This window comes from Chelonia mydas, chromosome 8 (assembly GCF_015237465.2).
Source record: "Chelonia mydas isolate rCheMyd1 chromosome 8, rCheMyd1.pri.v2, whole genome shotgun sequence".
Taxonomy (NCBI): domain Eukaryota; kingdom Metazoa; phylum Chordata; order Testudines; family Cheloniidae; genus Chelonia; species Chelonia mydas.
The window spans coordinates 82,022,616-82,035,683 of NC_057854.1; the positions used below are offsets into that span (position 1 = coordinate 82,022,616).

The 13,068-nt window shown below is 38.3% G+C and overlaps 1 protein-coding gene across 8 annotated transcripts in view; it reads left to right on the plus strand.

The window, feature by feature from the left end:
- The window catches only part of ZZZ3 (zinc finger ZZ-type containing 3), a 107,502-nt gene that overhangs the window by 70,891 nt on the left and 23,543 nt on the right, over positions 1-13,068 (plus strand). For 5 of the 8 annotated variants that reach the window (XM_007062568.4, XM_043520808.1, XM_043520807.1 and 2 more), the window contains exons 3-5: positions 10,869-11,007; positions 12,529-12,676; positions 12,760-12,878. In XM_007062568.4, the coding sequence (XP_007062630.1) occupies positions 10,869-11,007; positions 12,529-12,676; positions 12,760-12,878 (406 nt within the window). The remainder of the gene's footprint in view (positions 1-10,868; positions 11,008-12,528; positions 12,677-12,759; positions 12,879-13,068) is intronic. The other 3 variants (XM_043520809.1, XM_043520810.1, XM_043520812.1) reach the window with 1 other exon arrangement.

A 13,068-nucleotide genomic window follows, 5' to 3' on the forward strand; every position in this document is an offset into this window, starting at 1 on the left:
GTCTGATCCCTTTCATAATTTTCCACCACTGTGAAAATTTAACTTGAAAAAATACTTAAAAATAAACATCAATATTATCCATAAAAATTATAAAAAATAAAAATTGAATTCTGCCAAGCCTACATGTAAAACAAAATAATTTCATAAACTATCTGCTTATTTCAAAAATTATTGCCTAGAATTAGCCCGAGGAGAAAACTGCATTTGAATAAGGGTTCTAAGACCAGGAGATAACCCCACTTTCAAATGGTCAGAGAAAAAATTATTACTGTCATGGTAATGCAAACGTTTCCAATACATATGCAATCGATGCCAAACCCAAATAAGTATAATTTGCTTATACATGTGTCTGGTGGATAGACTTGATAAATCCTAAAAGGCAGAGTTGGTAATATAGTGTGAAATTGTAAGAGTCCAAAGCTCTAGCAATTTCCATTGAGTGATTAAATAAGCAAATACAAGAAGGTTGAATATATTGTGGCATTGTAATCAGTTGTGTTATCACATGGTGTTGACAAAACTCAGTTCATTATCTCCTGCTGGTATCACAAGCCTAATTTGTTTTACTTGAGAGAAGAGCAGAATTGATACTGTTCTCTCCAGATCTCCAACTTAAAACAAGAAATGAAGGTGAAAATGGAGAGGCCAATGTATCAGATCAAGGAAAACTGCCAAATTGTGGGTCCATAATGGTTTCGGATTTTTTCCTTACATTTTGTATGTGAATTTAGTGTACAACGGACAACTCTGGTGATGGAAGTTCTCTATTTACAGTGGAGACAAGAGCATGTACTTCTCCACAGTCCAGCCTATGTACATAAACCCAAACCTTTTGGGGGGATTAATTTTTAAAGAGAAGAGGGTATGGCATCCTTCATGCACATCCAGTGAATTTGACACTTCTGCTAATATTATGAACAAGTAACAAGTCTGCTACTTGTGATGGTTTTTGTGGCATAGAAACCTGTCAGAACAAAATTGAAGCACAAAACTCATTTAATAAATTACTGATTAGCTACAGTGGGTGTTTTTTCATTTCCTGCTTTAGAATGGATTTGGACTGGTGAGCTATCAGTGAAAAACTTGATGTCCCATCACCAATTCATTGAAACATTAGTCACATGGAACTATTAAGTTTTGAAAGCAACATTTGAGGCCTTGAGAAGCTATAGGTAAAGTTGTTGGCACTAACTGTGACCCAAGAAATCCAGTGGTAGCACAGTATAAGACTGGTGATGTGGTGGAGAGAAATCCATTCCTTTAAAGACCCTGATGACATCACATTATCTGTGAAGAAGTTTGCATATAAGTGGTTTTTTATTATTATTATTTTTGTTCTGTTTTTTAAAAAGAAAAATAAATGCAAGAAACATTCTGTTCGTAAAGCAAGTGGAAGCCAGTATGTCAGAGACCACAGTCCTTATGATAAGCCATTGTCATTTCCCAACTCAATAAAGATGAAATATGTGATCCATTACTGGATACCTAAGAACAGAAATATAATTAGCACAGGACAAGTAATAAAAAAAAAAAATGACCACAGCAAAAAACAAATGGATCTTGCATCTCAGAAATGACTAGATGCACTACTTTGAGGATTTGTTGTGGGCAAAAAAAGAACATGATTTCCCAAAGAAATTTGTCCAAAAAAACAAAAAAGGTAGCATCATACTAAGCAACCCTGCTCCCCTGTCCCCCATATGGCAGCATCTCTAGAAATCGAGAGCACAGTGTAGTGCTTACATTGTGGGACAATCTAAAAATGGTGCAACAAACATTATAGCAGAACACTTGAGTAGGGGATTCTTGTCAATTTACATCTGTCTTTTAAAACCTATTTTATTTTTAAAAGTACAGTCTCAGGAAACCTTTTATTTCATCTTAAAGATCACAGAGAACCCTACCTATTTAGATTATCAGATAGTTTAGTAACCTCTTATTTCGAAGGCTTTCTACAAACTACTGTGTATTTTGTCTGTCATTAGTGTTCTAATACTGCATTTGTAGATTTAAACAAATCTTAATTTCACAGACTGAAAGAGTTCCTGTGGAGAGCACTGTGCATTAATTTTTTCAGAAGTGCTAATAATTGAATGATTTTAGAGATGTTTGTTGTTAAGATTAAGTCTGTAACTTGAGTTAAGTCAGTGTAGTATCTAATTATGTCTGCGTCCTGGTCTACACTATGGGGTTAGGTCGAATTTAGCTGCACTAGGTAGATTTAAAAATGACTGCATCCATACAACCAACCCTGTTCCGTCGACCTAAAGGGCTCTTAAAATTGACTTCTGTACTCCTCCCCGATGAGGGGAGTAGCGCTAAAATCGACCTTGCTGGGTCGAATTTGGGGTAGTGAGGACATGATGAAGCGTCTGTTGGAGCTGCAGGAAAGCCAACAAGAGCACAGACCCCCGCTACATCCACTGTATAACCTCGTCCCCTTGTTCCATAGCCTCCTCACCCAGACACCCAAGAACGCAGGGTGGGGAGGCTTCAGGCACCCAACCATTCCACTCCAGAGGATGGCCCAAGCAACAGAAGGCTGTCATTCAGACAGTTTCATTTTTAGTGTGGTTCCTCCCCCACCCCACCCGGGCTATCTTGTCAGTTATCTCTCTTTTTTTTTTTTAATTAATAAAGAAAGAATGCATGGTTTCAAAACAATAGTTACTTTATTTTGAAGGGGGGCGGGTGGTTGGCTTACAGGGAATTAAAATCAACAAAGGGGGCGGGTTTGCATTAAGGAAAAACACACATAGCTGTCACACCGTAGCCTGGCCAGTCATTAAACTGGTTTTCAAAGCCTCTCTGATGCACAGCGCACCTTGCTGTGCTCTTCTAATCGCCCTGGTGTCTGGCTGCTTAAAATCGGATGCCAGGAGATTTGCCTCAACCTCTCAACCCCGCCAGAAACGTCTCTCCCCCTCACTCTCACAGATATTATGGAGCACACAGCAAGCAGCAATAACAATGAGAACGTTGGTTGCGCTGAGGTCTGACCAACAGCGCCAGTGAGCTTTTAAGCATCCAAAGGCACATTCTACCACCATGCTACACTTGCTCAGCCTATAGTTGAACTGCTCCTTACTCCTGTCCAGGCTTCATGAGCCATGGGAGCAAGGGGTAGGCTGGGGTAGATGCAACCACATGGTACTGCCGGCTGGGAGAGCAGCCTGAGGCAGAAGCCTCCAGCTCGCAGGAGAGCAGAATTGCAGCAGAAGCAGTGGAGCCGTACACCATGCCCTGGAGGTTGGTAGGAGCCGGGCAGGGAAGACGTTCCCAGAACCCCTGACCAAGCTACAAGACGAGGACGGCTACCAGTCCTACCGCACCGTCTGCTGCAGAGTAGCAGGAGAGCAGAGTTGCAGCGGAAGTGGTGGAGCCATACACCATGGATGAGTACGGCTAGCAGTCCTACTGCACCGTCTGCTGCGAAGGCACCCAGGAGCTGCTGCTATGTAGCAATGCCAGCGGCTGCAGGTGCTTCTGTAATCGAATGCTTGGAGGTCCTGGTAGGGCAAAGTACCTTGGCCAAGGCAAAAGAGCAAGAGCCCTGGAGCTGTTACATGTGTCAACCACAGAAGTGCTATGGGGTGTTACAGTGCTGACCGGACTGGAATGTACGGCTGCAAGACTTCTTCACCAGCGGCAAAGGACAGGAATATGATGCACCTAAAATCTAAAAAGGCCTGCACATTTCCCAGAGTCACTGCCCTTGATAACAGAATGTCAGTGATTGCATTGGCTACTTGGATCACAGCAGCCGCCACAGTAGAGTTGCCCACAACAGCAGCGGTGACGGTGAGCTGAGCGGGCTCCATGCTTGCTGTGGTATGGCATCTGCACGAGTAACCTAGGAAAAAAAGGCGTGAAACGATTGTCTGCCATTGCTTTCACGGAGGGAGGGGTGACTGAGAACATGTACCCAAAACCTCCTCTGACAATATTTTTGCCCCATCAGGCATTCGGAGCTTAACCCAGAATTCCAATGGGCAGCGGAGACTGTGGGAACTGTGGGATAGCTACCCACAGTGCACCGCTCTGTAAGTTAATGCTAGCCACCGACTTAATGCGCTTAGTATGGACATACGCAATCTACTGTATAAAATCGAATTCTAAAAATCGAATTCTATAAAATCGACCTAATTTCGTAGTGTAGACATACCCTTAGTGTGAGTTTAATAAAAGTACACTTGTGTAATTGTGCAAGATGGTTTTGTTGTTTTGTAAGGGATCATTTTTCCTGGTGATTCCTCAAAGCCCTAATCAAAGGAAATTATTTAAGACTTCAATTGTTTGGAGCTCACTTTAAGAAGTTTGAAGTGTTGTTCTGGTGGGTCATCAAAGTATGAATTTAATTGGAAGTTTTGAAGTGGTTTGTAAAGGCTCTAGGCTCCAACTACATAGTTCTCATTTAGTTTAGCAAAATCTTATGACTTGTCTTCTCTGAGATTTTGCCTCAAGTTAATTAACTTGAGTTAAAAACATACCTTCTTTTCCCAGGGAAGACAAGGCTTTTGTCTTCTGGTGAATTAGCACAGGTACAGAGACTGACTTGAATTATAATTCATATTGTTATATTCACAGAGAACCTAGAAAATGTATAGTAAAAGTCTATAAACCAAATTATTCTGAAAATAGCCACTTTGCTTGTGCCACTGCAGAAAAGCATCTAATCCTAAACATAGTGCATGCACATTTTAAGATCCCTGGTTAAAAAATGAAACTTGTGACTTACTGCATTTTTTGAAATATAATCAAAATGTTATGTCACTACTTATAGATAGAGGAGAAGAAGAAAGTTTGGAGGATGTGAAATGTTTATATTCAGCCTGTAATTTCCTTGAATAAATCTGTTTCAAAAAGGTAGTTGGTTTTCATAATAAAATAAATGGGAGTCATACAGCTAAAAGTCTGTATGCATCTTTGAAAATTGGAATGGTTAAAAACCTAATAGATTGGTGGTCAGATGAGTAATTGGTTGTATAATTAAGAAGCAGCGTTGAAAGTAAAAAGGAAGAAAGTATGATGGCTATTTGAGAACCTGGTAGTGAAGGAAATCTGACTGAATTGCTTAAGTGTAACAGAACACAAAGCATGTGCTTCCATATTACAAGGAAATGTTGTACACTATTTGCTTAAGGTACGAGTTAAAGGGATGTTACCTAAAAGGATGAAAATCTATGGTATCTTCTGAAGTCCATGAGTGTTGACAGTGGCACTCCTGAACCACTGGTACAAACACCAGGCAGTAAGGAGGAAAAAAGAAAAAGCCACGGACATTTGTTTTGTTCCGTGGAATAGAAAATATGGAAATATTAAAGATGGCTGCTTTGCACTCTTTCCAGACTGAATTTATTTAGGGTCACTTAGTGTATGTTGCGTGAACTGATTCTAACCTTCCTGTTTCCTCAAAGCACCCTGGAAGTTCCCCTTTATGATATACTATTGCACAGTCAAGTCTGTAGGTCTGACATGTGGAGGTAACTTTATGGTTTGTGGCAAGATATTGATGTGAATCTATAGCACCAATATTATTTTTGCTCCAGAGAGATTAGATTGCTTTCAGGACACTTGTCTCCCTCACACATGATGTCACACCCCAGTAGGTTATCTGTTGTGAATGGAGACCAAAGCAGCCAAGAGTTTGATATTTTCATGTTTACAATGTAATGTGTTACACCTAGGTGCTTTGCTATTGAAGAAGGATTTTAGGCAGTAGATCCATCAGGAAGGCAACACTCTTAACTCTTTCTCTTCTTTGTCTTGTAGTCAAGGAACTTGAAATACATTCTCTTCTATGAAGACTGTATAGCATCCACCAGGAACTTTAGAAGGGAAAGAGGTGGCAGGGGTGGGGAGGGTGGCTTGGAATTTGGAGATAGACAGAAGTAATAGAAACAAGATAAGGGGAGACAAGGAAAGAGCAATGAAAGCCCAGCAGGACAGTCAGCCCTTGAGAACTGTTTCATGCTTTGCACTTGCGCTCTCTGAAGAGTTCCACATAATGGTACGTAAATGTGTCTCAATATGGTATATACTGGACTGAATAAGTAAGCAAAAATCACACATTCTGCATTTCCCCAAAAAGCTTGGGGGAGGGGGAAATCTAATCCCAGTTTAGTTCATTTCTAGGAAAAAAAGACAATTTCCACTTCTTAATTTTCATTTTATTTATTTAGCATAGGGGATGGAGAGGGCATTAATTATATGAAATAAAGCACTATCAGAACAAGGATGACATTTTTTACTAGAATGTTATTTTTAAAGTACAGTTTAATTAATTTCAGGCCTAAAGGACTTGACAATGTTATTTTATATTTAATTTTAAGATCTGTAAGTAACCTAATAATGCTCATTCTAGATTTAGTCATTTAATCTGTACTGGGCCAAGAGTAAAGTGCTTACTTAATCACTTTTTAATTATAGGAAAATAATACAATTGATTTAGATTAGGTTCACTTGGCAACGATGTTAATATTTTGAGAAATATTTTACTATGTTATTAGAGTAGTTGTGCTGAAAAAGTACTGATCTTCCATTATGAGTTTCATGGAGTTTTAAATATCAATTTATATTCTGTCTAGATTGCTTTAAACAGGTGTGTAGGACCTTCAATTTCAGTACTCCTGCTATCAGTAGGTGTATTGTCAGGTTAAAACATTTATTTTATTTTTTTTTAAAAGAGACTTGTAGTACTAACACTTGTATTTCCAGCCACAAAAATCTAAAAAAAAAAAGCATGAGCCAGGCTCCCAAAAAACATGATTTAAAAAAAAAAAAAGTGTTTTTGTCTCCTCCTTTTTCAACTTTTAGTGTTCACATTTTCAAGCTGCACTTTGCAACCATGAGACTTATAAACTTACTTACTTTTAAAATGACAGCTCTGATCTTCATGTATTAATGTGATTCTACAGTCCTGCGGCCGTAAGAGAAATCAGGATGAAAAGCTGGTTTCTGTATTTTCAAAAATGTAATGAGAAACTTATTTTGTGAATCTTTTCATTTAATTACACAAAACTTAAATTTGGAAGCTAAATTATATGACAATATCCCTTGATGATGTTGTAATCTCCAAATAGAAATAAATACCTTTAGCAGAAGCTAAAAACATTACTGGGAAATCCTATTTATCTGAATAGTTTGCTCAGCAAGTTGGGTTTGGCCTGAGGATATAGCTACAGTAACTGCAGATACACATTGCATGTAATACTTCTGAATACTTCTTACGTTTCTGATTTTTATCAAGAGCAAAGGGAGATAATTTGTGAACCAATGAACTTGCAATTCCTAAAGTGTCTTACTCAGCTGATCAGACCACAAGATGGGGAGAAATAGTTACACAGATCTGAATTTTCTTGTTTCTTCAGGAACGTAATTTCCTCTAGGCCCACCCACAACTGTGTATATTAAGGCCATAATAAGCTGATGACCATTCTATTTTGTATGTGCATGCCCTGTCTCATAGACTGATATTAGAAAAACATTAGTCCTTGTGAAAAATGATGCACTACTTAAAATCATTTAAATAACTGTTTTTCCTAAAACATTAAACAGTGCGATTGAACTCGGTGATTGTTTTATCTTGGATTCTTTTTGAAAAACAGTTGTTTAAACACAGTCTGGGGAAAACAGTTTAAGATACCCCAGGTTTTTATTAAGAAATAAGAAGGCAGAAGTTTATTTAAAATCTTATGTAATTGACTATATTTATATAATTTATTTACTAAATTTATGTAATTGACTATATATAATTAACTATATTTTTAACCTTGGTTCTGCAAACTTTTGTTGTGTGTAGTTATGAAAGTGAAGGATTACTAGTACTGGTTCGAGCCACAAATAATGGTGTCAGGCCCTGTGCTATTTTTTACACAAAAACAACAAGGAGTCCAACGGACTCCTTGTTGTTTTTGTGGATACAGACTAACATGGCTACCCCCTGATTATTTACACAGTTCTGCTAATGTACCTTAATCCTGACCAGTGACACATCTTTCACTCAGATCTAAGGCTTGTCTCAGACAGACACTGCTCATTGTGCAGAGTTGTGTGGTGATTGTGATGTGAATTTAGGAAGCTAGGTGAAAGGCTTAGGACCTGATCCAATGCCCATGGAATCAGTGGGAGTTTTACCATTGACTTCCGTGGTCACTGGATTAGGCCCTTAACCACTTGAATCACCTCAGTCTCTTGGGCAAATTCTCAAGACTTAATATGTTAAATTGTATATCTTTGATGATAAGATACTCCAGGTAAATATCCCATTAAATGTAGTCACTGTGTTCAGAAAAGGTAGGAACTTTTATGAGTCATCTTATCTCCTCCCCCCCCCCCCCCCAATAAAATAGCAAAATAACAAAAATGTAAGTTTTTAACATTTTCTTGTTGGTTTAGAGGAAACTGGAGTGCTGTTCCAACAGTTGCACCCTATTAATTGCTTGTTTAATTAGTATTTTGGGTTTTTTGGTTTTCAGGTGTATACAGACAAATGTCAACACTTTGCCTCCTCTCCCCCCCCCCCCCCAATAGAAGAAGTCATGTGCCTTATTTTCAGTAAGCCCTGTGTTTTTCTTGCAGAGGCTGCAGACCTGAACCTAGGTTTCTTGTCTTCTTTCCTTGTTTTCAGTTACTGCATTTTTTGTTCTCTTAAAAAAAGGGGGGGGGGGCGGGGGAGACAATTATCTTCTGGTATGAGGACCATTTAACATTGGAAAATTCACAACTTTCAAATGAGCAAAGCACAAGGATCTGGTGGCATGAGGTGCCTGTTTTGTACCTGGCACATGAAGGTCCTGCTTTGATCTGTGCCTTTAAGGTCTGATCCAATTCCCATTCTAGTCAATGGAGAGACCAAGGCCTTATCTACACTGCCACTTTACAGCGCTGCTACTTTCTCGCTTAGAGTTGTGAAAAAACACAGCCCTGAGTGCTGCAAGTTTCAGCACTGTAAAGTGGCAGTGTAGACAGTGCACCATTGCTGGGAGCCGCGCTCTCCCTGCGCTGGTAGCTACTCCCTGCGACTACACAGCGGCAGTGCTTTAACGTTGCTAGTGAAGAAATACCCTCACATTCACTTTAGTTGGAGTTGGATCTGATCATTCACACTTGTACTTGACGCTTCATTGTGTTAAACTTGCTTTAAGTGAAAGATCAATAGAAAAAAGGAATTTGTTGAAATAGAAGATAATTTTTGTTTTTAAGGTTTTCTCTGGGTTTAATGCAAGTCAGGTTACATTGTTGGGCCTAAACCAGGAGTTCCCAAACGGCGTTGTGCCATCAGCAGATGGGGGCGCGGCAATCCCTAGTGCACGCAGATGCCATTTTGCACTGCACAGCGTGACCTCACATATGTGGTGCATGCGAGGTCGTAATGCATGGGGGACGACACTTTGCTTTATAAAGTAGCGTCCTCCACGCTGTCTGGGGTCCCGGCAGGACCTTCACTTCATTAAAATGGGGTTGTACCTGCAAAAAGTTTAGGAACCCCTGGCTTAAACTATATAAAATTATAATATTACAGCATGGTCTACACTCAAAAATTAGATCTGCATAGCTCCGTTGCTCAGGGTTGCACTGTGCCATAGCTGTGCAGCGGTAATAGCTGTAGTGTAGACATGACCTACATGTATACATATCAGAAATATTTATATGCAAAAGTTACTCAAACTTACTTGTTTGCAGGACTGGAGTCATATATATGTAGGTACATCCACCATTACACAACTCAGAAACCTAAATGAAATAAAATAGGCAAGGTCTTTACAGGAACAACAGAAAACAATGTTGTGAGTGTTTCCCCCCCCTGACTTGTTTTGTCATTTATTTAACATGTTCTTAAAGCATTGTTTACAATATATGTATTCCGTTTCAGAAACCGTAAATGAGATGCATGTTAATTTTATCTTGTCTAGAAATACTGGAACTAACCTGGTGAATGTGTAAAGGACACAGGCAATAGAGAGAAATTTTATTAGCCAGCTCCTATTAGGATATTCCAAACAATGACAACTATAACATTAATAAAAAGCTACTAAAAAGTAGTTCTCTGAATTTTTTTAAAGGTTCATATTACAATAACATATAATTTCATCACCAGGTTGACTTACGGAAAGCAGCTTGTGGGGAAATATGTTAATAGATACTCTCCTAAGTAATTTTACATTCTGGAAAAGCAGGATGATGTTGAGTACAGCTTGGCAGATGTTGTGGAGGGGATTAATTTTTGGTTTGGACTTGTTTATTCTTATACGAGGTGGTTTCTTGTATATGTTCATTTTGAGTCTGTTTAGTTCTCTCTTGGTTGTTCTTTGTGAATAATTGCACTGTAGTATTTTCATCTGAAGCTGCTATGAAATTCTCTGTTTCTGTAGATGAGTATCTCAATCATTCTTCTCCACTTGTGGTAGAGTAACAAGTTAACACTTAATAATGGAACCATTTGTCATGGGGTGGGGTGAGGTGTGGGGAAGTTTATTTTGAGGTAGGAAATAAAAAGTCATGTCTTTTGCTTTCTGTTTTTACTCTTGTGAGCAATTCTGGTTGTCACATGTAGCTATTGGGAAGCTCAGGAGCTTGCCTTATGTCACCATGATTTGTTGCCATTTTTATGAGCAAACTGCTAGAATAAGGATTTCATATTAAAGGAATGCCTGAATTTTCTGTTTTATTGGTGTGCTTTGTATTTAACTACTTAAATATCAGTCAAGACCATTTTTGTTTCAGTAAAATGCTTTGCTAAACTGTTACAGATAAGTGTACAACACTACCTGACTTCTTCTTAGTGGGTAATCATGGCTGGCATTTAGATTTTTTGTTGCTGTTTTTGCTAGAAAACTTTAGTGAGATGTTTCCCTTTGTCTCTGTAGTTATCAGAGACTGTTACAGACGATTGCTGTACTCGAGGCTCAACGTACTCAAGCAGTTCAAGACCTTGAAAGTTTAGGCAGACACCAGAGAGAAGCACTGAAAAATCCCATTGGATTTGTGGAAAGACTCCAAAAGAAGGTATACAATAGGCATTTCTTAAGTTTTACGAGAACTTTTTTTATAACAATTAACTCCTCACCTATTAAAAACTAGTGTATTTTATATATACTTGTGTAAATATTAAAAGGTTTAAATTCTGTAGTGAGAGAAAACTGCCCTATGTTCAGGTTTGATGATTGGTTAAATATTGGTTAAACCTATAAAATACAAGTCATTTTGAAAAATTTGTTAAGGACACATTTTTATAGGAGTATAAAACTCATCTTGTCTTCAAGCTTTCAATGCATATGGGCTTTTCAAGACTTCTATGATCAGAAAGAAAGCATTTTGTGGTAGGGAATGATATCAAGAAATCATTGGCCTTTGTCACCAAAGAGACTTAAATGCTTTGAGTTCTATTTCAGGTTAGGGTACTTTTAAATGGAGATTGTAAGCAGGAAATGTAGTTAGTAAACTGAAAGCAAAATGAGCTATAAAAGCATACCTCAAACCAAGAGAGTGCCAGTGATTATATCAAGCTAGTGTACATGTGTGGAGGAGGAGAACAAATTTCAGTAAAGAAACAGATTTCATTTTCAAAAGTTTAAAGGGAAGTTATAACAACAGTAACAGGGAAAACACATTTTTTAAAGTCTTAATAGTTTCTTTTTTAAATGAAAGCAGTGACTGACCTTATGTTCTGATAGCAGCACATTGTGCTTTAATGAAGGCGAGATGCTGGTTCTGGGAGATTCCCTTTCCATAGGCTAATATAAACTTGGGGCCTGATCCAGAGGCCACTGAAGTCAATGGTTGTCTTTCCATTGATTTTTGTGAGTGCTTAGAAATAAATTCAACAAGTTATAGTTGTGATTCATCTGGCATCCAAGCACTGTGCTCTGGCAACCATATCAGCCAGTCCTTGGAAAACATTAATGCCTGTTGCAGAGCATTTCATGTATTTTACCATTTTGGCCAAAGAAATTATGCCAAATGGTGTGTGTGTATGTGTGTGTTTTGAACATTGCCAGCAATTGTATTGTGGGCAGAAGGCAACAAAATCAACTTAACAGTAAAAACGCAGTATAATGTGCAGTCATTTCTATTATAGTAGACATTTAAGTTTACATGTGGATGTGATTAATCAGTTCTGATAACTGGGTTACTTTTAGTTCTCGTTAGTCTGCTGTGTTTGCTTGCAGGAGTACAGGTCTGGGTATACAGTATTTTTTTAATATTTAACAAATCAATGAAGATAGACAGTAACAGGATATGAAAATCAGAAATACTTGGCTGCAACTATTCAATGTAATTTTCAAACTCCATGTCCAATAAACCATCATTGACCGTGCCGCTGCATATTTTATATGCCCTGCTGTGTATCGCTCTTTGAAAATGCTTTCCCTATATAAAGAATGTGTGCTGCATGGCACTTAAATATACAAACTTTGACTCCTGCTGTTAGCTAAAAACAGATCCAGGATTTCTGTGGTTCCATATCCTTTCATTTGGATGCTAAGTGACTGCATTAAGTATTGCTTCTCATTTTGATTCTTTCAGGTTGATATAGGGCTTCCATGTCCTCAAAGAGTTGTCCAGCTGCCTGAGATTGCCTGGGACCAATATACCACCAGCCTTGGAAACTTTGAGAGAGAATTCAAAAACCGGAAACGTAACAGTAGGAGAGCGAAGCTGATTTTTGATAAAGGTAAGTGGAAAACTAAGTGTATATTACAGGAAAAAATAACCTGCTATGTTGGTTTAATAATTCTTTCTTTATGTTGCTTGTAGTAGGTTTGCCTGCAAGACCAAAAAGCCCTTTGGATCCCAAGAAGGATGGAGAGTCCATTTCATACTCTGTGTTGCCTTTAAGTGATGGCCCAGAAGGTTCTACAAACAGCCGCCCACAGGTAAATGTTATAAAAAAGAAAGTAGGCAAAATTTTACAAAATAGTAACTTTAAAATAGATTACTTATTAATACTAGATTATGCGGGTAGTGTTAAAATTGTTATAATAAATTTAATGCCTTGCTTTCCAAATGTTCAAAAATTCAGTCATCAAAACACTTGGTGATATCATTTTTTCATGTGACCAAGTC